Genomic DNA, 27,119 nt, shown 5'->3' on the forward strand with positions numbered 1-27,119 from the left:
TAATAAAATTTTACAAATGTTTATTTGTTATCATCTAACCCAGGTGTTCAGCTACTCTGTCCAATTGGAAACAAGGTTCATACATGGCTGGAACCCATTCTGCAGATTGGTAAACTGAGACTTAGAGGATGCCTTGAACCAACCAAATAAGCCTCAGAAAGCAACTAATCAAAGAGATCACTCTCAGCTTTCAGCATACTTAGAGGCTTGGGGGAGTCCCGCCTAAAGAGCAGTGCACTCAGCCCCAGGTAACCCTGACACAGATTTGAGGCTGTAACCACCAGGGGCAGTTCCCAGTAGCTGGCATGGAAGACCCAGGCCCAGAGCTGCTAGACAGCAAAGGCAGGCAAGTGCCAGCTGTTTCAAGAACCTCATTCTGTATTTTTCTAGGTTACAGAGATGTGGCCAAGGTTACTAAGAATTCGAGAAAGCACAAAGGCAGACAGGACCCAGGGAACATGGGAGAACCTCAGTCCCATCAGGATCTCTGATTAATCTCAGGTTGAGTAGTGCCGCCGAGCTCCAGGCTACTGAAAAAGCCATCTTCATGAGGCAGCGGATGCTATCTCCTTCTCAGTGCCTGCTATGGCCACTGGGCCCGTGCTGAATGCAGACAACGCGGTCTAACCTTATTAACATGTCAATCATTTTTAAGGGATTGGGGGCCACAAGATGGCATGAATCCATGATGGCCTAAAGGATGTTGAGGACCTGCTCATGACTAGCTGCTCCGTCCTTGTTCCTATCTCTGTCTTAGTGAGTCTGGCGTGTGGATTCCCCCACTACACCCCTTGTGCACATCAGGCACTCTTAGCAGGTTCCCTGGCTCTGGGCTGGTGAGAGGCTAAGGAGCAGCAAAGGAATTCATCAAAACTTGGCTGTACAGCCCACCCCCAGGCCTTACCCCAAAGCCAAACATCCCAGCTCAGAAACTCAAGATTTGGGGACTTCCCTGAAGGAAGAAGGAAGAAGGCAAAGCCTGTTTAAGGTGTAAGAGATGAAGCTGTAGCCAGAACCAGTGCTCACAGATCAGTGCATGAAGACACAGTCAATCCAGGTTGGGTAAATGGGGACCCCTCCCAACTAACGTCCCTGCTTTAACTCACAAGATGAGGAAGATACAAACATGATGGCCCAAGAAGAAGGGGACAAACAGGAAGTCATGGTCTGAATTTGAGCAAAGAAGCCTTCCAGGTTAGCAATCCTTGCATCATGGCACTGGACCCTGGCAGGCCTTGGGCAGCACCACGCCTCAGGAACTGAGCCTTGGCTGCGGGCGATGACAACACCTTCTCCCCCTTACTCCACCCTGCCCCATGGCCACAGAGCCATTTCTCAAAGTTGGAGGAGAAAAAGCAGGAAGAAGAAGGGTTTTGACTCCAATACTCAAATACTGTAGGCCATGGGCACAGGTTTTAAGTGACAGACAGAGTGGTTTGCAGGTCATCAGAAGGACCTGGGATGCTAGCTCCAAATGCTGAGATGAGGACAGGGACTCACATTTTAACCGGCCTCTCTCCTCCTAGGTGATTCTGATGCACGTATTTAGCAGTATTCGCTTCCTGCTTCCTACAGAGCCCCCAGTCCCAAGGTCAAGAAGACCACCAGCCCAGACTCTCTCTGCTCCTACTGGAACAACAGACTTACCCCCACCAGGGGTGTCCAGCGCCTCAGACTGTGCCTCTAGCATGAGAAGTCACTTGGCCACTGGCCCTCTGCCCTGTCTTGGGTGTGGGCTCATCACTCTCTCCACGTGTGACTGTCTTTTCCATCCCAGAAATTCTGCCTAGAAAAGCTATTTGTGACATCAGTCTCCCCGTGGAAGGTACCAGGCGACAACAGCATTAACCTTAAAATTATTCTGGGATGGAAACGTGTTTTACCAAGAAATAGAAGCTGCAGAATAAAATGGCATCAAGGCCTAACCAGGTCAAGATTCCATTATTACATCAGCCTTCGGTCTTTAGACACAGGGAAAGTAAGTGGCTAACAAGCTGGTATTAATCCCTGTGGGAGAAAAAGCATCATCATTTGAAACAAAGAAAAAAAGTCTAAAGCTATAACAGGAAGTAAAAGAAAAGAGACAGGAGAATTCACAAGTAAGCCATGGCAGCTCATCAGAACTTCCAGATCCAGCCAGGTTTCCCACAGGAACTCCTCAAGACGGGAAGCGTTCTTTCACTGACACCTTCTAAGGCTAACTTTTTCTCCTCCCTGTTCTTGTTCTTACCGGGCTCCTGACACAATTAGCATAAGAGGAGCCCTCAAAGCAGGTAACAGACTCTTCAGAGACAGGGGACGTTGCAGCGATGGCCGTGCCCTGCCCTCCCCCAGAAGACCAGGGGATAGCTTGTCATTGTCATCCACCATGCTCAGGACATTCAGACAGGGGCACAGGTTCATCCTCCTTTCCCTCAGCCGGCTTTAGTTATGGGTACTTCTGCAAGCAAGGTCTGCCTGCTCCCCACCAATGCAGTGCCACAGGACCCTAGAGGGAGGTCTCACCCTGGCTCCTGGCTCCTTCAGGGCGCACTGCAATGCAGCTTCGGCAGACTGGGGCTCACCCCCCTGCCTTGCTTTCTAAAGCATAATGTTCTGATTTCCGCCATGAGGCGCGCATCCACACAGCCAGAATTCCCTCGGGATGGGAGTCCTGATCTTTGCTCCAGCACAGTGAGAGGAGGGGAAGCGGGTATGAGGAGGTCCCCCGGAGCTGCCGTCCAGCCGGGGACTTGCCTACGCAGGAAAGTTTGTCTTCTCCTGCGGCGGACCCAGTGCACCCACCTGGCTCCCTCTACCAGGCTCAGGCAGGTACTGAGTGTTCCCTGGGCTCTGCCTTCCCTGCTGAGCACAGCCGCCGAGGCTGAACCCCCTAGGATGCTGCTGGAATTTGGAAGAACAGCAACCACAACCCCCTCTCTGAACTTCTTGGTCAGCCTAAAACAAACAGCTGGGAACATGGTTATGCAGAGCCCATGCCTGCTTTAAAAAGTGCCATCTTCACAAGGCGTTACAAAACATTACAGGCTGGATTACTTGTCTTAGTTGATCCTCTCTTCTTTCTCCCCAGCAAACTTCCATTTTTCTGATTTCACTTTGGCATCTTAGGACTACTCAGGGAATTACATTATTAAAACAACACCCCAAAATATTTCCACAAAACCCTACCAAGTAATACTGAATATAAAAACATAAAATTGTATGTTTTACCTAAAAAAAGATAGGTAAGGTTTTAAAACCTTAGCATTCAGGTCTGTGTATATATGTATGAAAATTGAGGTTTAAGCTGATGTTTAACCCAATGCATGTATCACAAATTTGGGGGAAAAAAAGAGATCCTGACTGTGCGGGGGTTTGGTGTGGAAACCAACACTTTTGCTGCTGCCTAAAACCTTGGCAAGCATATCCTAGCCCCCTTCGGCATTGTTTGAAAGATGCCTGCAGGCATTCAGTTGTCTGCTTGCAAAGGACTCCTGTGCAATTATCAAATCTATTAAGATGCCTTGGATTTTGCAATGCTTCTGCTAAGCTCATTTTGGTAGGATTGCAGCATCTTACCTGTGTCACTGCAGATTTGTTTTCCCCAAACAAGTAACTGCTGTGAGAGGTGGGATCACATTTGAATCATTAGACAAGGTGGGGAAGGGGCTGGGGAGAATTAGGCAAATCCAAATTTCCAACCTTCCCTCAGCAGGGGCATTCCAAATTCTGCCAAGGGAAATGCACATTCCTGATGTAAGGAACAGGGAGATACTGACAGGATTCCGAATTTCAAGGGCATAATCTGCCCATTTGGTGGAAGAATAAAGAAAGGATGGCAGGCAGTAGAGGGTCTGTGTTACGACAAGAAATGCAGGAGCTGATGAGTGAGCGGAGAAGGAGGGATGGGGCTGAGAAGGAGCTCCAGGGGGAGAGGGTAGGGGAAAGCAGTTCCGAAGGAAGGGAGGGAGGAGGAGAGTGGGGAGAGGTGGAGAGAGAGAGAAAAGAGACAGAGAGAGAGACAGGGAGGTGCAGAGATCTGGACTGATTCAGAAACAGAGAGACACCACCACGACTGAGAGAGAAGAGAGAGTGCCCCTGCAGGTCCCAACATAGGCAGCAAGAAGGATTTATGGCTGGGAGTTCAAACCCCTCTTCTCCTACCCCCAGGACCACAACTGGTTAATGCCCACTTGGTGCCTTTCACTGAAACAGCAGTGCCTCACAGCATGGTGCAGATCTCGAACCCAGCTCACTGGATCCCCAGAATAGAGAGCAAATCCCGTGCTGAAAGCATTTGCGTGTGTGAGTGAGTGTGTGTGTGTGCGTGCACACAGCAAGCCTACCTCTTTCACTCACATGCATCTCACACTCCCTGTCCTCACCCCTTCCTCCTTGCCTCTCCATCTCCCCGCTGCCTCTCCTGCTCTCACGTCGTACAATCGCCCCAGGGAGGGAAAACACCCTTTCCCTGTACGGTACCTGGGATGAAGAGCAGGGCAGTTGTCGCCGAGAAGACGACCCAGTAGGCAGGATGGTACATCTCGACGCTGCGGTGCTCTCAGCTGCCGGGCTTGCTACTGCTTCTGCTGCTGCTACCACTGCTGCCTTCCTCTGTGCTGAATTCTGAGCAGGTTTAAATCCAATGTTTGCAAAGGGAGGGAGAGAGCAGAAGAGAGAGAGCGCGAGAGATGGGAGCAGGCAGGCAGCGTCTCTGATTTTTTTTCTTGCACATACACACAACTGGTGAGAATCATCAGCACCAATGTGTACAGGGCTCAGAGCAGACCTCCTCCAAGGCATGCATTGGCTCTACTCTCCTGAGCGACGCAAGGAGACTTTCCTGCTTGGAAGGCTTGACTCCAAAGGGAGTCAAAGCCGGCCCCTCACTCACTCCCTCACCGGAGCACAGCCCTGCGTGTTGCTCGCTGTGTGAGTATGTTGGTGTGGGGCTCACGTGGACACGTGAACACACACGAGCTCCTTGGTGGGCAGTGGAGAGGGCCTGGCACTGCCAGCAGGGCTCAGGGCACACCACGAAAGAAAGGTTGCTTGGCAGAAATGTGACTAATGCCCACGCCAGTTCATTATCATTTTTCCTTTTTCCTAGTCTCCAGGCAGGGATGGAGCAGGAACTGCTACCCACAGGAAGAGCTCAGACATTTAAATCTGCACCCCACCCCTCCATTTGGCCATTAACAGCCCTTGGAAGCAATTGGTTTTCCCAGCAAGGAGATGGGCATGTTATAGTTTTAAACCAACGATGCAAGGAGAATTGGCCAGTTCCCTACAATCAGAGCATTCTAAAACTCTACCAAGGCAAGATGCTATCGAAGCCCAAACAATTGCTATGATTACAGCATAGGCAGGGACAGATTCAGATTAGATCTCAAGGAGGCGGAAACTTGCTGAAGTCGTAGGAAACCTTCACGAGGAGAAGGCCAGGGAAGGATACCTGTGGATTCCTTCTGGTTTTTGTTTTTGTTTTGGTTTTTTTCCTGCTTCTCCTTTTCAGGGTCCAGTCTGTCCCTTCCTCTGGAACAGCAGTTTACACAGACAGTTTATACAGGGAGGCAGTATCTCTGGGTGTGAGAAACCCCAGAACTTTCCCCTGCTCTAAAATGGCCTGCTTGCCCTCCCTAACACATGCTTGTAAGCAGCACACCTTGCTGACTGAGTTATGCTGCCACTGAACTATACGCTGAACTTGGAGGGTCTGTGATGAAAATAGCACTAGGTATTAGAGAAGGGACTGAGCAGACTATTTCTGTCCCAAGTGCCCTCCAAAGACCTCAAGTGGCTTGGATTCCTTCCCAGTTCCATGTGTCCACACCTCGAGGTCTGTGAGTGACACTCCACAGCAGATAATTCTCCCTTCCTCCTTTGCTGCAATTCCCAAAGTTTTCCCAAGTCACCTACTATGGGCAGGTATTCACCTCTATCACTTTAGTTAATCCTCACCGAGTCCTTCCTTGTAGGCATTATGACCCCTGAATTTTCAAATGAAGTTGAGAGTGATTCAGTGACTTGCCACACAGCTAATGAGTTAGGATAAAAACCTAGGTCCGTCCTACTGCAAAATCCACAACGTTTTTATAAAGCCGCCAATTGCCAACAAGTTCTTTGGGCCCGACTGAGCTCCTCTCCTTCTAGAAAATAAATCCTGTTTATTTTTAAAGAAGTAAAACAATTGATTACCTCCCTCCTTATGAACAAGTCAGAAAACTTCAGCAGTACAACAGAAAACAGATGATGATCGTACCATCTGCTGACACTCATGAAGTACCTACTTAACATAGTCATTTTTTCAAGGCTGGGAATATGAAGAACATGATTTGTTCTTGTCTATAAAGAGAGAGTAAACTCTCTCTTCTTTCTCCCCAGTAAACTTCCATTTTTCTGATTTCACTTTGGCATCTTAGGACTACTCAGGGAATTACATTATTAAAAACAACACCCCAAAATATTTCCACAAAACCCTACCAAGTAATAGACACTGGAGAACGCAACTGACTTGAAATGGTGGGAGAGACAAGATAGGTCACAGAAATGAGATGGACGTCTCACAGACGGGAAGAGAGCAGACACAGCCAGAAACCCTGCAGGAGGGAGTTAGGGGAGGAGATGGGAGACCAAGAGAGAAAGACCTTGAATCCTAGACCAGTGATTTAGAAATTCCCCCCCCCCACCCCCCGATGGGAAAAAAAGTTCATTTGTTTTTGAGCAGGGGAGTGCTGTGAATGAGAGGGAGTTAATTTATGGAAATTAATCTGGGTGAAGTGTACAGGAGGGATTGTGGCAAGCATACTTGTTAGTAGGCATGGCCCAAGTTTGATAGATCCTGGAACTGGTGGTAGCAGTGGAAGAGGAAAAGAAGGGGGTTGTGTGTGGAACGCAGAGAGTTAGGAGGACTTGGTGACTGATGGCATTCTACGGATAACAGACATCATGTATTCGCCCTCTGCAGGCTAGATTTTGTTTAAAAAAAAAATTATCACATTCAATTCCTATCCGTGTCCTCTATGAAGGTGTAATTACACCTTTTTGAGAGATGAAGAAACCGAGACTTAGAGAGGTTGGGTAATTTATCCAAGGTCACACAGCTAGTTAGTGACAGCCAAAATTTAATCCTGGGTTTTTCCGTTTCCAAAGTGAGCGACTCCCTAGAAGAAATTATCATATTAGGCACTATCATTTTATTGAATATGTACATGCCAATTACTCAGGTGTTGACCTTACAAATCCCCTGTGTATCTATCACCCACACAGCCTAGAGGGAGAGACTGGAGCTCAAAGAGTTTTAATAACATCCCCAACATTGCAGAGCTGCCCAGGCGTGGAGCCCCAGTTCAAGGCTTGCCTTCACCACTGGCACTCTTAACCACAAGGAGGAGAGAGAAGGAACAGCACTGGCAGCCTAGGAGGGGACCGAGTCCCAGCGCTGCCTGTGCAGTAGCACCTGAGGACATGGAGGTACATTCTGTGCAGTCCCAACCCCACTCCAGGAAAGAGGGGCATACACTACCACTCAATAGCTAGTGGCCAGACAGTAACAAACTGTTGTTAAACTGTATTGGGCCAATCACAATCCTAGGAACTTCATAAATTTTCTCCATACCTTTATTGCCAGCCCATTTCACAGATAAATAAATAGAACAAGTTACAGAGAGTCTCGAGTCCCTCCTCTTAAGACTATTAAGTGGCAAGGAAATTGAGGTCTTTCTTACTCCAGAGATTACATTCTTTCACCTTTCCCTGTCAACTATATTTTTGTTTTAAAAACACCCATTTATTCTACCATTTCTTCTAGTCCACACACATGCACACACAGGAGCATACTCTGAGTCTTCTAATGAAATTCACATTTAACACACTTGGATGTATAGCAGGAAATGATTGTTTAAATTGGTATGCCTAATATGATCTGCCTTAAGGAAACACAGAAATACGTGCTTTCACTGATCTGTTCTTGTAGGTCTATTATATGATCAAAACATATGTCTCTTTTATTTAAAAAAAGTAGAGGAAGAAATGTATAAACGCATATTTAATCAATAGATAGCACCAAGTCTGTAAAGAGATATTACGGTCTACTGGGTCTATTTAAACATCTTTAAAAAATACAAATACAAATAAAAATGCTTCAATGCGTATTTACTAGGGGGACTGCTTTCTTCTCTGGGGTAAATAACATGCAATTTTATACCTTCTGTGAATCTTTATTTTCTTCTTCCAAAGCAAACAAAATCATCAAAACTGTATTTAAATAGCAATAAGGTGGGGGAACAAACCAACCAAAACCGGGCAATTGTGCAAGGAGACCGACCGTCACACTTACACTGCTGACGAGGCTTCTTTCTTCTGGAACAGCAGTGTTGGGCCAACTTCTTCAAAGGCAGTGGCCAGCTTCCTAGGGCCAGATGAGAAATGGGAATTTTGGAACAGGGATGGGGTACCCCTGGGTCCAAGGTGTGCCCCCACCTGATGCCAGTCCTGCTCCTTCACACCAGCTGTATGACCTTGGGCAAGGATACAGGGACTTCCCATGACTCATATTTTTTCTTTGCTATACAGAGAGCTGCGCTGAGGAAGAGATTACCTTATGGTGTTTTATGTATCCATTCATTCATGCAATAAATATTTCTTAGATACCTACTCTGGGCCAGGTACAAACCTACTACATGTGATGCAAAGAGATACAATGTAAAGCAAGATAAGACTGTCCTCACCCCTCCAAAATTCAGAGAGCAGTGGGGGAGGAGAACACTGAACCAGGAAATGATTGCGTTTATGACAAGTGTGTGTAGAAAATAGATAGGTTGATAGGAAAGCTCGAGATACAGATATACCTGGGGATGGGGAGAGTGTCAGACTGCCCTGAGGACAGGAATTCTAAGCTGGGATCCCAGTAGGAACTTCCCAGAAGGAGGAAAAGCCCGAGATTGTTCCTGGCAGATAAAAGCAGCAAGTGCAAACCCCCCAAGCAGGCACTAGATTGTGTGGACACTAAAGGCTCTTTAGTGCAATTCACATTCACCCAATCTTTTGCTGAGACAAACTCTGCAGTAAATAGTGTGAAGATGATGGATTGGTGCACTTGGAGCCCAACAATGGAACAGGAAGGATGGATTTTTAGATACTGAAGCACTTGTTAGGGTGGGGGTTGCCTGCAAAAGATAAAAGGGAAAGATGATAAAACATTACAGATTAAAATCTGACCCTTCCACTTAAGCTCTCAATATTCCAAAATGAACTGGAGCCTCCCAAGCTGTAAGTGATTCCCTGAGAGCAGGTTAAAGACTCTGGAAGGCACATTAACTCCTTTAAACCACAAAGGTGTCATTTAATTCAAAGGAGCAATGATTTATTAAATGACTAGCTTATGACCGGAAGAGTAAGCCCTTCTAAAGTCCCAGGAACTCGCTTACAATGGCTGTTGTACCTTGGGACTCAGGTCTTAACCTATTTCTGATACTTCTTCAAAATGGTAATTATGTTCACGAAATATCTTGGTCAAGCCCAAGAAAGCCTTAACAATAAGTATCACTTATGAAACATGCACTACATTCCAGTTTCCCTGCAAGGTGGCTAACATGCACCGCGGCTACTCTTCACACCAATCCCTTCCACGAAGTAGACACTGCAACACACACTTTACAGAAATGTCAGCTAGGGTTTCCCCAGGGCTCCACAGAGCATTGGCAGAGCTGAGATTCACTCAGAGCTGGCTGACTCCAAAGGCCACATGCTTTCCATCCTCCCTCAAAGGTCTCTGATACGCTTACATGAAATCATTACAAGATTTACTACATGATGTCAGCGTCACACTTAAAACATTTTTTTAAACCTTAAAGTAATATATTACATGGTTTATCAAGTTATTAGTGTTAACTGCTTAAGATTGAAAACAGCTTTCCCACTCCGCAGGAGCAACAACTTCCATCTCTTTTAGCTATTTCTTCCGGAGTTTGCTTCCTTTCTTTTAAAAATGTGCTTATTTTTTTGGGAGGCCGAGACAGGCAGGTCACAAGGTTAAGAGATCGAGACCATCTTGGCCAACATGGTGAAACCTCGTCTCTACTAAAAATACAAAAATTAGCTGGGCATGGTGACACACACCTGTAGTCCCAGCTACCCAGGAGGCTGAGGCAGGGAAATCACTTGAACGCAGGAGGCAGAGGTTCCAGTGAGCCGAGATCACACTACTGCATTCCAGCCTGGTGAAAGAGTGAGTGAGACTCCATCTAAAAAAAAAAAAGAAAAAAAAAAAAAGGTGGCTTATTCTTCCACTTCCTCATTTAACAATTTTTAAAATGATTTACTGACTACCTACTACAGGAGATGAGGATGTAACCTCGTTCACTGCTAACTTCACACCTCTCCTCCCTTTTTTCTTTTTTCTTTTTTTCAGATGGAGTTTCACTCTTATTGCCCAGGCTGAGTGCAGTGGCACGATCTTGGCTCACTGCAACCTCTGCCTCCCAAGTTCAAGAGATTCTCCTGCCTCAGCCTCTCAAGTAGCTGGGATTACAGGCACCTGCCACCATGCCTGGGTAATTTTTGTATTTTTTAGTAGAGACGGGGTTTCGCCATGTTCACCAGGCTTGTCTTGAACTCCTGACCTCAGGTGATCCACCTGCCTTGGCCTCCCAAAGTGCTGGGATTACAGATGTGAGCCACCGTACCCGGCCCACTTTTTTAATATAAATACTTTCACAGTGTTTAATTATATCAATATGCAGTATTGACATTTTTTATTATTGTCTTTCTTATGCAACTGTTTGCTTTTCCTGGAGATGATATTTGCCTTTTTGTTTAATTTGCTTAATTTTTTATAGACCTATCATTGACTCTCCCCAAACTTTCTGCAGAACTCTAAAATTCCTCTCAATATTGTGGAATAAATTGAGTCATCTATCAGTGTCTTGTATTTCCCAGAGTCATTCATTCCCCTGAGCTTCAGGTGTCATCTGGGGACTTCCCTTTACCGAGAGAATACGACAGCCTGGGCTTCCCCCTTGTTTCTGGATACAGGTTTTCTTTCCTCTTAGTGTTCTTCCTTGTATTAATGCAACACATCTTTCTATAGATTGCTGAGAAAGCATACTTAGGTGGTAACCTGCATATTGGAAAATGGCTTTACTCTTACCTCTCTCAACAGTATAGCTAGTTCAGCTGCAAATAGAATGCTGGGTTGAAAATGAATATCCGGGGGGAGGGATTGCATTGGGAGTTATATCTGATGTAAATGACGAGTTGATGGGTGCTGATGAGTTGATGGGTGCAGCACACCAACATGGCACAAGTGTACATATGTAACAAACCTGCACATTATGCACATGTACCCTAGAACTTAAAGTATAATAATAATAATAAAAAAAGAAAATGAATATCCAATTCAAATTTTGAAGTCATTTTTCTATTTTCTTCTAAGTTTAAGCATTTTTGTTGAAAAGTCTGATGAATATCAATTTATGTATCTTTGTATGTGAGACAGCTTTATTTTGTCTCAGTAAATACTTAGGGTATTCTCTTTATTCATGGCTTTCCAAAATTTTATAAAGATCTTTCTTAAGCCAGGTGTGGCAGCTCACGCCTCTAATCCCAGCACTTTGGGAGGCCGAGGTAGGTGGATCACGAGGTCAGGAGATAGAGACCATCCTGGCTAACACAGTGAAACCCCGTCTCTACTAAAAATACAAAAAAAAATTAGCCGGGCGTGGTGGTGGGCGCCTGTAGTCCCAGCTACTTAGGAGGCTGCGGTAGGAGAATGGCATGAACCTGGGAGGTGGAGCTTGCAGTGAGCCGAGATTGCACCACTGCATGCCAGCCTGGGCAACAGAGTAAGATTCCCTCTCAAAAAAAAAAAAAAAAAAGATCTTTCTTGATGTGGATCTGTTTCCTTTCGTTGTGCCAGGCACTCAATAAACTCTCTTAGTATGAAACTCTCTTAGTTCTGTCCTTTAACTCTGGGAATTTTGAATTTTTTTTCACATTGTGGCTTCAAAATACTTCTCTTCTCTATTTGTTCTTATTTGTGGGGGTCCTATTAAAAGGACGTTAGAGTATCTGGATTGGTTTTCATCTATTTTCTCTCTCTTTTTCATCAAGATGCCCTTGACTTTAATTTCTCCTAGTTAATTTTTTTAATTATACTATCAAACTATTAATTTCAAATGGTCTTCTTTGTTATCTTTTTCTTTTTTAAATAGTTCCCTATTTTTGTGTCAAGTTCACAATATCTTCTAACATCTCTCTGAAGATATTAATTAAGGCTTCTGAAATTCCCTTTTGCTGCCAGCAAAATCTCCATTTCCTCAGATAACATATTTGTCTTTGGCTTTTATGCGGAAAAGCTTCCTCAACTGTCTGGTGATCTTTAGTCTTCCTTATATATTCAAGAGAAAAGCAACAAAAGACTAACTTGCATTTCTCTATTCATCAGTGGAGTTTATTGACTGGCAGACCCTTTAAAGGTTATCAGGCAAGGAGCCAGTCTTGGGGCCCCTTCCCGCAAAGTGTCAGCAGTCGTAGGTCCTTTTTTCTCCCCTTGAGTCAGACAAATTTCCCCACAGAGGAGCCCTTCATTCTCTTCCCAGGGAAGTAAAATCTCTCATTCTAGAAGAAGGCTCAGTGGGTTTGACCATTCAGGATGGAGACTCTCAGCCTCTTTCTTTTTAATAGAGGGCCTCAACTCTCTCCTGTGGTTGAGACTGGAGCCTCTCTTCTTCGATTCCTTCCAAAAATAAACTTTCCATTCATGCTATAGTGGGAGGATCAGGGAATTCTGGGGATGAGAAGTGTATGACACAGACTTTCAATCAATCCGTTACTTTCAACCCTCCCCATTTCTGTCTTCCAAGATACCCTTTACCTCTCATTCCCAGGCCTGGGTTCAACAGTGTAAGTCTGCATACTTCTATCTGTCATGTCACTCTGCAGACCCTTAAATACCCTTTCTTTACTAAATCAGTTGTCACAGATTCTTTTTATTCTGAAGAAAAAATACATCACACCTCCATTTTTTTTTCTATTTTTTGTTTGTCCTTGGGATTTGTATCTTTTTAACCCTTTGTTATCATCTCTGTGAGATTAGTGAAGACACTGGAGATCAGCCCTCCATAACTGACTGCATACTAGTTCACGCACTTAGTAGCCATAAAGCAGGAAAGATGACAAACAGAACTGTGAACACACTTGCAATAGCAAGCACTGCTTCCAATATAAAGCAAAGTCCTGCACAAACAGGAGTCACTGAAATATGAGTGACTGCTGCTGATGTGTGCATCAAACATGTACATTTATGAGGTCATTTATTTGCTTCACCCCAGTGTGAAGGAGCACAGAAGGGACAAATTAGCCCCACTTCGCAGATAGAAAAACAAGGAGGAACTGAGATGAAAAGATCTGACCCAAATTCTAGCAAATCAAGGATTAAGCCAGGACTGGCATACATATATCCTGATACTGAGGCCTTTCCTATCAGCCAGCCCCGACAATGAATGCTCCTTTCAAATACTGTTGCTGTCACTAATCACATAAGCATTGCCTTAGCTCACACACAGCCTAACCACCGGCTAGATGTGCTCAAGACAGTGCAATAACCAAGTTTGCCTCATCATAAGCCTTCTGTTTAGATATGCCTGATCCCACTTTAACTAAGTATTGAAGAAAATGGCACCAGATTTTCACCTTTGTATGCAAGTTTTCCCCCAGAACATCTCTCAAGCAAGAACTGCAACAGCTTATCTAAGGGGGAAAAAGTCATTACCCCTTTTCCAAAGTGAAGAGCAGGAAAAGGACACCCATCCCACAAGTAAGTGTCAGGCAGAGCCAGCACTCCCGGACTCCTGCCCGGAGCGCCACCCTCTGTCTTGTGGCTGACTTTGGTTTTCCCTTTCTCTCTCCTCCCTTTTGCTTTCCCCGCCCATTTCCTGTCCTCCTTTTCTTCCTGTGTGGAGGGGCCTCTCCCTACTCTTCTCTGAATGAAAAGGCTACTCTTCTCTCCTTGACATCTTGTTAGGCTGTGAATACACATCTATTGATTTGCATTTGGTGGAAGAAAAGAGAAAAGGGGTGGGGGGTGAAGAAAAGAAAACACACAGTCACACATTCCCTAACTTCATGGCTTCCAGGGGGACATGTTCAAGCAATGTAGAGAATGTTAACTGCATTTCTTTCTGTCTCCGGACCCCTCCGGCCTCTCCATCACACCAGCTGCTGCCTAGGTTCCACCCAGCCCAGGCCCACGCTCTCTTGGAGGAGGCGGCTGGCACCGAGGGAGCCGCTCAGGCTTCCTCCCTCCTGCATGTCTGTGCTCACAGATTGCTGACACTGACCCTTTGTGTGAGGCTACAGCCCAAAATAAGTTTTGCAGGATAGGGGCTCAGGAGAGTCAGGAGGCTTTGTTGTTAGCAAAGGCTGGCCCCAGAGACTACGTGACAATGACTTCAATGGTTGTGCTAGCTGTTTTTGCCAATATAAAAATAAAGAAGCATACGCCTCGGTTACCATCCAGGGTCTAACGTTTTCTAGCCATGAGGTACTTAATTCCACATTCTTCTCTTCCCAGAGACCAACACTTCGTGCACAGGGAATGCACACTTTTTTTCTAAGGATTTACACCCAAAATTCATTCCAAAGCTGCACAGAGAGGCAGGACAAGCTCTTCCTTGTCCCTGGCATCTTTGAGGGCCGGGAGCTAATTCTCTATGTAGCAAAAGTGGCCGAGGAATCAGAGTTTATTACTTCAACTCAATATGCATCTTTCTATGGCAAAAACTAAGTCAGCATCTAATCTTGAACCACTTTAGCTTATCTTCAAGTAATATTTACTAAGCATTCAATCAGTAACCGTTACTGAGCATCCATTGTGCACAAAGAGAAGCTGAGTCTGCACAGAAGATTGAGCCCTGCAGAAGGCAGAGATGGCCCGGATGCAGTGTGCCATGGTCCCCAGAGAAAGGAGGGAGCCAGCCAAACGACAAGCAAAACAGCCTTTGGAAAGTAGGAATGCCCCTGCATGTGGCCGTATCATCACTGTGGTAGTGGATATGACATTCTCTAGGCACAGCCACATCTGCGTGTTTCACGAAGAATGCACTGACTATTAGCCAAAGATAGTGGTGCCATTTAAATGAAATCAGCCAGCACAGTATTTTAAATAATCCCTGTCTTGGTTCAGTCCACATGCACACCTCTTAAAATGGAAACACTGGACCGAGCAGTAATGACAGAGAAAAAAACAAACTGCCAGCTACATGTATTTGGACTGGAAATTGTGGAGAGCTCAAGATTGAAATGAATCTGATTTCCCTCCCAGACTTACCCTACACAAAACCGCAGCACTTAGATGAAGATGCCCTCCTGCAAAATTAGATTCTTCAAGCTTCACTAGGTACCTGTGTTTGACACACTTGCTTCTGTTTTCAATATTTCCTTGAAGGATGTAAGAGCCTCTGAGGCCTCCAAAGTTCAGTTAAACCAAAGACCTGCGAGTTAGGATGTTAACCTAAAGATGCCCCTGCTCAGAAGTCTATACTATTGAACTGCAATTCTCACGAGGGGAAGTGGTGAAGAAAGCCTTTTGCTCTTTTGCTTTTTTGCTGAGGGGGGGCATGCTGGGTACTCCCTGGAATGAACAATGCTCTCCCAAATCTTTATCACGCCTGGAACACAGATGCTGATACAAAATGAGAAATCAGAGCCTGAGGAGCAGGTTACCTGGACTTTGTTCTGGTAGAGCTTGGAGCAGGGTTTTGAATGAACTTGTGTTGCTTTTGTTATCTTTAACATAAACTGCATGGGTCTCTCATTACTTCACCACCAACAAAGATTTCGAATATGCCCGTGGTCCTAGGAACCCTGGAGCAAGGAGGATGATTAAATCAACAAATTTCAGTGACCCTCGGCCTCCTTTCCAGGCAACTCTCTTGTTGCCTGACATTAATATTTCCAGAGCCTACTTAGCTGCATATATTTTTATCCAAAATGTGTGGCTAGAGAAAATAACTTCATTAATATTGTGGCAAAATACTAAAACAAAAGGTCAGGTGGTGACACACACACAAAATTACCTCTGGACAGTGTCTCCATGTCTCCAAGAAGCTACACTGAACACCTGAGACCCACTTAGAAACTCACCAACTGTGCGAACCATGCATCTCTTAGGAACCACCTGCCATACAGCTCAGCCCTGAGACCCACTAAGACAGCGGTCCTGAAATGCTCCAGTGTGCTCAGAAGAGAGTGCACCCATAGGTTCCACAGCACCGTGGGCCTTTATTTACACAGCACCAACCTAAAAGCATTTTTTTCTATTTTTTTGAGATAGGGCCTCACTTTGTCACCTAGGCTGGAGTGCAGTGGTGCAATTGTATCTTACAGCGGCCTCAAAACTCCTGGGCTCAAGCCATGCTCCTGCCTCAGCCTTCGAAAGCATTGGGATTACAGGAGTGAGCCACCACCCTCGACCCATGACAGCATTTTAAGGTGGAATTCAGCTCGTGGAGCCTTTGCCAGGTTCTGCAGGTGCCAAGGGTTCGGAGCTGAGGAATACAGAGCCAGAAATGGCCAACAGCAGGGGTCTACCCCCCTGCCAAAGGCCCTTGGCACATACTCGTTCCAGGCGACAGGGTTTCGTAGCTGAGGAATATCAGAGCCAGAAATGCGACACAGAGGTCTAAGCCTGCCAAAAGGGCAACGCCTTGTCACTAACCGTCTTCCAGGCCAAGATTTTGGCCGTGACGTTGGAGCATCAAGAACTCAGGGCTACTGCACTCTGATCTCTGACAGCAAAGAGGAACTATTTCTTCCCTGACGCTTTCATTAAGGGCTTTAGTAACCTCCCCAGCCGCCTCCCATGGAAGGAGGCTCACAACCCACGTTCACAGCTTTCAATGTCTATCCTTTGGAACAGCATATGCCAGGAAGGGCAAACTGGCAGCCTGGGAGCCGGATTTGACCCCAGGACACGTATTCTATGTCCAGCAGTATTTTTTAATAAAGAATGTGGCCAATAAGTCCTCATCCAGATTTTAGGTTTTCTTGAAAATCAGACAACTTGACCAAGCTGATTCTTTATTTCATCTAACAAAAATCATCTGGAATTCTAGCTGCTCTTCTAGGCAAACAAGCCCTTCCATGCTACTGCAGCCCCTGGGGCCCACTTCATTCATGTATACAACGTACCCTCCCAGGCCTCCCCTGCCCCTACAGTGTAGTCTGTCTCTCTCTCTCTCTCTCTCTCTCTCTCTCTCTCTCTCTCTCTCTCTCATTACTATAAGTTAAAACACTGAGAATCTGAGAATGCTTTTATTCTCACCCAAGAAAATACCACCAGAGGCTTAGAAATTATCCAACTTCCTCCCCAAGTAGGAGAAATAGCGAAGAGATCATTTTCCTAGGACTCAATTTTACCCATCTGGATATCTCAGTGTGCGGCTCATGAAGCCTTCATTACATTTCTATAATCAGTTGCAGATAATACTGTCCCCCAGAGAGGGATGTTCATGTTCTCAGAAACCTGGAAGAAGAGCAGGAGTAGGTGAAAAAGTTATGTGTGACCTTCACAGGCACCTACAAGTCGAGGGGCCACAAAGTGGGCATTAGTAATGGTGGGGGAGGGAGGAGGCCCCTAGGGAGGGTCTGCATAGTGACAGAGACCATCTACCAAGACACAAATGCAAACTGAAAGAGTAATATTCTTCAGTGACATATTCAAGCAGGAGAGAAACCTGTTTTAAAAACCACCACCAAAACCCCCTTACCTCGTTTTGCATGATGCTCCATTGCCCCTTCTTAAGTACACACTTTGTGGAAGAGACTCACACATTTGCATGATGGTATAAAGAAGAGGCCCTTTACCCACCAGGATGGAGAGAAATGAGAGAGGGAGGGAGTGGGGGGTAGTGAAGCAACTGGTTCCACAGAATGAAAGCGAGCAGGACTGAGTATGGATTTTGGCTTTGGGAGAACAAGGTATTCAGAAGCAAGAATCCATGTTGGTAAGTGCAGGCCCCTCCTCCCCATAGAGGCTGGGGAACAGCCCAGAGCACAGGGGCTAATCTGTAAGAAGAGCCCTTGAGGGTTTCCCTGAACCACAGACAGAAACATCAGCTGGTGATGATATACAGAGTATCTCCCATTCTCTGATCTCAGAGTGAAAAGGGACCACAGCAGGCTCCTGACTCATGCAGGCCCCTCACCTCATGCAGGCTTCTCACCTTGTATGGCCTCCTCCCCCTGTGCAGCCTCCTCCTTCAGTGTGGCCTCCTCCCCATGTGTGACCTCCTGCCCCAGTGTGGCCTCTGCCCCCAGTGCGACCTCCTCCCCCTGTGTGGCCTCCTGCCCCTGCGTGGCCTCCTCCTTCAGTGTGGCCTTCTCCCCCTGTGCAACCTCCTCCATCTGTGCAGCCTCCTCACCTTGTGCGGCCTCCTCCCCTTGTGCAGGCTCCTTACCTTGTGCCACTTTTCTGGAAAAAAGTGTCACAACCTGTGATGTCACCACCCACTGGGGACACTAGTAAACAGGAAATCTGTGTCGGCTCAAGGATCATCACTTTTGTTTCTTGCATCTGCGGCCAGGGCCTTCTCAACACCGCTGTTCCGCGCTGCAGCCTCAGTCTCCAGGAGGCACCCAGTACTTACGTGTGGAATGAATGCAGAGATGGGTGAAGGAATGAATGCACATCAAGACTCCCTACAAAGTCACTTTTGCAGCGTAGGCCACAAGCCATGCTCCAACGGGCAGAATTCAGAGAGTGAAGAGACTTTGAGATCAGATAGGCCTGAGTCGGAATCCTGCTGTGTAACCTTAGACAGCTGCCCTTCCCTCTCTGAGCCCCTATTTCCTTACCTGATGAATTAAGATAAGAATGTTCATCCCACAGTGCTGCCATGAGGAGTAAGTGAGAGAAAGTCTGTGAAGCACTTAGCACAGTGCTTAGGAGCTCAATAAAGGGCCGCTGTTGTCATTACTGGTCCAGCAACAACCTGACTTACTGATTTCTAGCAAATCTTATTCTCAAGCGGATCCCGAAGATTCCCACATGGAAGTTTCCTGGATCGCATGCCAGGTGGAAAGGTCTCTACACCCCCACAGTGACCTCCAGCCGACCGCTTCTCAGGGTGTCACTTGAGGAAACTCTTCATCAAACTCTTTCTGTAGTCTGTCCTACCGATGCAAAGTCTCCTTCCGGAGTGCAGGCTTGCATGCAACCACAGGGAGGGCTCTTCCAGCTTCCTGGCCCTGCCATTAGACTCCTTCCTCCTTGATGTCTTGATTTGCCTTGTCCGCCGGCTCCTGCCTGCATCCCTGCACACCCGTGCTCTCTACTCCCTGCGGCATGCCCCAGGGCACTTTATTCTTGGCTCTGGTTCTTGGTCTGGCTTTTCTCAGCCCTCTTCCAGTCATTAAAAAATCAGAAATATGGAAACTTACATTTGACACAGTCACAAATAACTTTTGTCTCAGTCAAGTGAGGAAGACACCCAAAATATGTGCAAGAGGGGCTTAGGCCATTTCACAAATAACTAAGATTTTGATTTCTTCTCTTTCCAGCTCTCAGATAAACAGTCCAGAAATGGATGCTGCAGAGGTAGCAGAGCCTCATAGCAAGCATCCAAACAGACCTGGGTTTGGGATCTGGCTCTGACACTCAGTCCCTCCAGGCAGGACGCCTCGGTGTCTCCTATCTTCGTCTTCAGTTTCCTCATCAATACCATGGAGATAAAGAAGGTAACTACCTCCTCACGCCAGTGTGAGAAAGGAATGACAACTTGTGTTAAGAAGCACTGAAAACAGTGTCTGGCATGCAAAAAGTATTCAGTTGATGTTAGGCATCGCCATCATTACAAGAGGAGCCAATGACATTTGTTGAGAACTGTTCTGGCTAGACTCTATACTAGATACTTGAGATATAAGACAGTAACATCAGATGAGGCCTCTGGACCCCGAATTTAAAATCCAGAGGGAAGTAGAGACTTTCATTAAATAATCATGCACATAGACAGGAATTATCACTGTGACGCTTACCTGAAATGGAGGTGCATTGTATTAAGAGAGGAGAAGTGGGAGCCTTAACCTGGTTTAACAGACCAGGGAAGCCTTCCCTCAGGAGGAGAGATTTCATCTGAGATCTCAGGGATGAATGAACGTAATTCAGGTTAGGGGGTTAGGGCAGGGAGGTCCCAGGCAGAGGACACTGCGCATGTGGGAAATGACCAGGGCCCATTTAAGGAACTGAAAGAAGGCCCAGGTGGCCAGGGCAGGTGAGGGTGGAGGAGCAGAGGGAGGCCAAATCCTAGGGAGACCACAGGCTCTGCTGAGCAGCATTGTCCATCCCAAAACTGAGGGGGAACTAGTGATGATTTGTAAGTTTGGGGAAGGAGGTGATGAGCATTCTGGATGCAATGCGTAGAATGGATTAGAAAGGAGCAGACATGGATGGGGCAGGGACAGTCGGAAGTGCACTGCATCAGACCAGGCATGAACAAGAGCTTTTTGTCTAAAGCACTAGATGATGGCAATGGGCATGGACACCCACTCCTGGATTGTAGAGTTTTAGGAAATACAAGCCACAGAATTTGGTGGTGATGGGAACAGGGGAAGCAGAGTTTTCAAACCTGACCTCTTGATTCCTGGTTCTGTTTCTACATGGACATAGTGTCCATGGATGAGAAAGGACATACTGAACTCAGACCTGGTTGAAGAGCGCAGTCATGGGTTCTGTTGCGGAAGCAGCATCACACATTAGCTCATTGTTCTAGAGTGAAACTGCCTGGACTCCAATCCCGTATCCATTCCTGACAGTCAATGTGACTTGAAACTCTCTAAGCTTAATTTCATTAACAATTCCCACCCACCAACCTCACAGAGTTGACATGAATATCTGAGACCATGGACACAAAGCCGTGAGCACAGTGCCTGGCACACAGTAATAGCTCAACACAGGCCATGACTTTGTGAGCAGCATGGCATAAGTAATCATTGAAGGAGTCACCTCTCCCTCTCCAAGTTTCTTCAGGTTCAGGTAATAGAAATTTTGCCTTCTCAGGAAAAGTATTAAGAAGCTGCTGTCTGTCCTTCACTTCCCACCGCTCTTCCCCCACAGGAATAAGATTGATTTCTCTAATTAGAGAGATGACAAAGGCCTGACATGTCTGAGTCCTTGTTTCTCCACTAGGCAGGGTTAATGTATTACCAGGCTCTGCTCACGCGCATTTATTCATTTTGTGTCTCCCTCCCTGCTCCCTCCATCTGGTCCTCTCTCCCTCTTTCTCGCTGCCTTTCTCCCCTTAAAAGGGCTGTCTGGAGTTCATGTGTGTCTTCCTTTCTGTTCCTTCCTCCTCTGGGTGATAAGCCACTGGCAGGCCCTGGCTCTGCAGAGGGAGGCCTACGGCTACAGTTGACAAATTATTTTGCCTGTGGCCAAATGAATGAGATCAACTGGGAGAAAGGAGGGTGTTAAATGAGAAGCTCATTTTGGACTTGAATCAAGACTGCATTCTCCAGTTCAGCTTTACTAGTAATAAGATTGATAGTTTGATGCCTGTTTGACTTGGTGGTTTCTCAGTTCTTTCCGAAGCTGGTGGGGAGAGAGAAATGATGAATTGTACTCTTTAAGCTCCACAGTAATTGATGCCAGCCACGATGTCAAAAAAAAAAAAAAAAATGAGATGATCTTGGGAAACATATACAGGAATAAGGAAACCTAGAACTGAGTCTTATCTTTTCAATGGCCTGACTAAAAAAATACTTGCCAAGAATGAGCAGAGAGAAAAGTAGAAGCAGATTAAGAGAGGGCTGTGTTACCAAATCCAGGAGAAGAGAGGGCCTTCAGGAGGAGGGAGCGATGGACAAGGCAGAAACTGGATAAGACGAGTGTTAACATTCTTCTGTTACATGATTGTCAGGAGGGCACTAATGGCCACAGAAAAAACTCCTTTGTAGGAGGAAGGGAGTAGAAGCCAAACTCCTGTGGGTTGGAAGATGAGTAGAAGGTGAAGAAAGGAGAGAGGGCAAACACATAGACAACTTTCGAAGAATACTGGCTAGGAAGAGACAGAGAAAGATCGGGGGGCAACTTACCACTCCAGACCCCAACACAGATCTGTCTCAAGCAGACCCCACGCCTCCATATCACAGCTGGACTGGAAAAGCAGGGCACTATGAATCTAACCCTCCAACACTCTCTGTTAATCATTGATTCAGAGGAGTGATGATTGCGGGCATTTTTTTTTTCTTTCTGAACTGTGTTGAAACACAATCTCTTACATAAATGGACATCCCAATTCAACTGATTCATTTGACCATGAGATTCATCCCAATGAACCCTCTACCAGAATATATGAATTGGGCTGTTGTGTCTTCCTGGCAAGAATCATTGAGAGTCATCCACTTATTTTCAGGGATATTATAGTGTCTAGTATATTTCCTGTTACAGTAGGTATCACAAGGTATAGTAACTATTTCTGTACCTCTCCGTAGCCATCCCCAGCTGGTAAACTTGTCCTTGTCTCACATAGTAGGAACTCAATAGTGATTGTAAAATAGCTGAGAAACGGGCAGCATCCTTCCCCGGCTTGTGGTGAAATGTTGACAAAATTGGATTTCTGTGTTGGACACGGTTCAGAAGATACTAAGGAGACATGATGACTAAATGCAATATGGTATCCTGGATGGGATCCTGGAATGAAAGAACATTCATGGGAAAACTAGTGAATGCCCTCAGCACACCCAGCCAGAGGCACTAAACCCTAATTCCTTATACCCCAGGTTCTTGTTTTTTAGAGAAAGTTGAGAGATAGATAAGCCTTTCCTCTGAAGCAGCTCAGCATGAGGACATGGGAAGATGAAAGGATATCCTAGACATTCTTGTGAGTCCTCATAAACAAATTAACCTTCCTAGAAAAAAAAAAATTAAGAAAAAGGAGTCATCCTTAGTCTTTCAGTCTAGTTTTTCTTCACATGGGTTTGTTTAAATGTAGGAGGAGCTCTGCCTGCAGAATGGATAAGGAACTTGGTAATAACTTATTTCACTTAGTTCCATCTTTCGTATTTTGTCCTCATGGTTGAAGACTTCTTTGGAGAGCATATTTAACAATCATATGGCAACGAAGATTGAATGAAATACCTCTAGCCTTGTCTATTTCTTCTAAAGCAATATGGAACTCCCATACCCCTATGCAAATGAAAGTTGCCCAGGAAACTATCTGTATCTACAAAAGAAGAGATGACAGTGATGTCTGCAGCAAGGAGCACACAAGTCAACCAGAGAGGAAGTCAGGATCAGGATACATCTTTAGGTGCCGTTAAAAGGTCATAAAATGATCTATGAAATTCTGAGTCTAAATGTAAGATTATATTCAAAAGCGAGTTGAGATAGCTTGCCCTAGCAAAACAATAACAACAATGGCAACAGCAACAACGTTTAATACTTGCTGACCATTTACTATGTGCTGGGTACTGTGCAACGCACAGCATGTTCCATCATTCCATCCTCATGGCCCTGGGGGCTGGTCCTGCTCTCATCCTCATTTCACAGGCAAAGGCATACAGGATTAAAAATGCTGAGCAACTTTCCCAAGGCCACTACTGCACTAGGAGTAGACGCAGCCAGGATTCTCCTGGGTCCGGGGCCCATGCTCTTAGCCACTTCCTCATAGCACATCTGAATCGGTAAGCCTGGGCACATATCATGCAAGTTCTGGAGTGTCCACTGTCACAAGGGCAAGGGGAAAAGAGTGTGTTCTCCATGAGGGTCACAAATCTTCTCTGTGCACATCATGGAAGAGGCACCATAAGTTCTCTCTTTCTGGATCCACCCCTGGCTGTCCACAGCTCCCTGGGGCGCCTCATCCTCAGAAATTTCCCTGCGAAGAATCCTTTTACCCACCTGTACCCTGACTAACTCCCACAGATTCTGAACCATTCTGGTTTAACATATATTTATTGGACCAGGTCATGCCACCCCAAATCCTTTTTTGCAAAAAGCTATACATGGAGAATAAATTATCTAATAATATTTCTCAGGCAACATGCTAAGTAGTGGGGATATGAAGATGATAAGCCTTGCTCTCTGATAGCAAATTGATGCGCTAATTAACATTAATAGCCTAATTGGTAATAACAGCTTAAGGCATTACTGCATCTGCTTAAGATGCTATCGTTTTCATGGGACCTCTCTATGCTCAAGCTCAAAGGAATAACCCACAGTGTGAATTTCAGCACCCTCGGCAAGTTGGAGTGGAGTGGACAGCGGGCCAAAAAAACGGCCACTTATTCCACAGTCTTAAAAGCATGAAGGAGGGAAGGAGTCAAGGAAGCCTCCTCAGCTCCTCAGACTTTCCTTGTCTGCGGTCTTTCTGTGTAAGAATTCAGAGGGTGCTGAGTGCCGCAGACAGTCCTAGGCTTGTGATAAACCACATACACCTCGGACAGCTCACTCAGAAACACGAGTACATGAGGACTCCTATCTGACAGTGCTCCACACATCTAACATGCATACAAACCCCCAAGGGATCTGGCCAAAACACAGATCCTGGCTCTGTGGATCTTAGGCAAGTCCTGAGCATCTGCATTCCCAGGGAGCTTCCAGTTGATACTGATGCGGCTGGTTCTGGGAACCACACTCTGAGAAGCAAGGCTCTGGAACGCCTTCTAGCACACCATCATTTCCCAGTGGCCACTCAGGTTTAACTTGGATCCCTCCATTGATGGGGAACTTACTGCCCTGTAGGATAAGTTTTTCTGCACTGCTCTTTCTTCCGTGAAGCTGAAATTTGTTATCCTCAACCACTGAATGTTGTTCTGCTCAAAGATCAACGATTTTCTCACATTCAAATTCCCAATTATCCGTGATAGGCAGGAGCAATGGAAATAAATTCCCTTCAAAAGGGTAAATGCAGATACCCAGTGATTATTTCAGCCCAGGTGGGGCTGATTCTGCCGTCTGCGACACAGTAAAAGCTGAGTTACAAAGGACTTCACATACCAGGCAGCAGAGCCAGGAACCGGCATCCATGGCCCATTATGACTGTATTGTTCATGAACAATTTAGGGATCTGCAAACTTATTGCTAAACATTATGGTTTCTTCAGTGAGATAAGAAGGGCAATTAGGATGAAAAAAGAAACCAATGCAACCGCTTGGGGAATGTGGATTGTGTCTAAGCGTGTATATGAATCCAGATCGATCTGAGCAATGAGCCATTTGGTCTGGTCTGAGGCGATCTGAGCAGCAGAGATCGTGTGGCTGTCTCATTATAACCTTGCTTCTAGACAAGGCTTGAGGGTGTCCTAATTTCACACTTGAACTCCAGTGTTCCAAGGACCTTTTGAGAACTGGTGACATCTCAGACTGCTTTGGCTTTGGATGGAGGTGGAGAACAAGCAATGGGCCAAAACAAAGCAGGCACCACCTGCCAATTCTCCATGTTGCACAGCCCATGCCTGCAGGGGAGCAGCCGGTGTCACGGCTGCTGCTGAAGATAAAGTGAAGAACATATACCTGAAGGTTTGAAATTTTAACAACAGCTTCTTGGTGGTTAATGAATAATAGGCACTTGGGAGGGGTCAACGCCACCCACATAACTGGGGCCTAATATCTGATGGGCTGTCAATGTCCAAGCCATAGCCTGAGTTTCCAAGTCACACTTCCTTTTCCCCAGCTAAGGGAAACACTGGGAAGGAAACAATTGTTAGATTAGCAAGGCCAGCCTCGAGGCTACGGGGAGTGAATAGCGCGATAACTCCACTTTCCTTGGAAAGAAAAGCTTGGAGAGGACAGAGAAGGGGAACCACCCCGCCCCCTCCTCCCAGCACACACTCTCATCACCACCCTGCACGAAATGGGAACATGTTCAGGCCCCAGTTATGATTTAAATGAAGCACACCGCACCAATATTGTGTGGTGCCATCTGTTATTTTATACTTCACGAAATTTGGCCAGTTTTGAAATATTATAATTATATCTCCTACATTACGTATGCAACGCAGACATTTTCTGAAACATAAATACAGTATGTGGGAAATGTGACTGTATTTATAGCCCTTGGCTGGTGGGCAGCAAAAGGGCAGCTGGCACCGTCAATGGCCTGGAGAGGGCAGCCTGCCAGCGCTGCAGGGCCTGGGCGGAAGCATGCCTCCCCGCACCCCACCCCATCCTCCAGGGGGCTCCACCACTCAGAGTGGGCCATGCCCTTTCATCTTCTAAGGAAAGTAACGTCAACTGTACTTTAAAATTTTCAAGATCCAGGTGTCCCCTCCCTCAGACTGCAGCAGCCAGATAAAGGCATATTCAGTAACGTCCAGCGTCAGGGAATGGGCACAGAAGGGGCATGGCCCTGAAGGCATCTCCCGCACCCCACATGCTCCTTGCAGCAGTGCTACTGAGGAGAGAGAATGGGGCAGGAGGTGGCAGGGTCCTCAGAGTCAAAGCACAGGGAGGTTGGAGAGAACTGCTGTAGGAGGAGATCTCTGTCCAGGAACAGCCATGTCTCTTAACCTTAGGCCTTCCACTTGCTTCTGCAAAGGAGAATTTAGAGCTTCATAGCTCATTTTGGTTTGGGTGTCAGGACGTGCAGAAAAAAATGGTCGGACCTAGTCCAAGTCTCCAGTGGGCATGCTCTGGGATTTCTATCTTCAAAGAAAAATCAGTGTTGTTTATTTGAGTTCCCGCCCCCCCCAAATACTGCAAAGTGCCTTGCAATAGCAAAGAGAAGAAAGCAAATGACAAGTATTTGAGTTTCCCTTTCTGTCTTCAAAACAAAGGCATTATTCAGTGATGAGAGAGCTATTTGATAACTGGATGTTTCTGCCACAGTCTTCACGTGCATCTTTAGGAGTTCACACAAACCTTTCTCTTAGAACACTAACTGCTGTTGCTCTGGACAATCCAGCCAGAGAAGAGCATCATTGGCACTGCAACTTTTTTTTTTTAATTATTTGAGCTAGTTGCTAACATTTAAAACTCAAAGATTTCACATAAAACCCAGTTTCTCTTGAAAAACCATGAGAGCTGGCATCAATGGATATGCATTTCTGCCCAGCAACAATCTGCCTGCTCTGAGAAGCAGCTGCCCCCTTTGGAAGAAAACACTCCTCAGTTTCCCTGTTCTCCAACCTCCTCCGCAGCCCTGC

At 46.0% G+C, this 27,119-nt stretch overlaps 1 protein-coding gene across 2 annotated transcripts in view; it reads right to left on the minus strand.

Moving 5' to 3' along the window:
* The window catches only part of OPCML (opioid binding protein/cell adhesion molecule like), a 1,180,847-nt gene extending 1,176,032 nt beyond the window's left edge, over nucleotides 1-4,815 (minus strand). Inside the window, exon 1 of one of the 2 annotated variants that reach the window (XM_017872155.1) lies at nucleotides 4,462-4,815. In XM_017872155.1, the coding sequence (XP_017727644.1) occupies nucleotides 4,462-4,522 (61 nt within the window). In that variant the 5' untranslated portion in view covers nucleotides 4,523-4,815. The remainder of the gene's footprint in view (nucleotides 1-4,461) is intronic. The other variant, XM_017872153.1, reaches the window with a different exon arrangement.
* Between the last annotated feature and the right edge of the window lie 22,304 nt (nucleotides 4,816-27,119).

Source organism: Rhinopithecus bieti, unplaced genomic scaffold (genome assembly GCF_001698545.2).
Source record: "Rhinopithecus bieti isolate Rb0 unplaced genomic scaffold, ASM169854v2 scaffold_6481, whole genome shotgun sequence".
NCBI classification, from domain to species: Eukaryota; Metazoa; Chordata; class Mammalia; order Primates; family Cercopithecidae; genus Rhinopithecus; species Rhinopithecus bieti.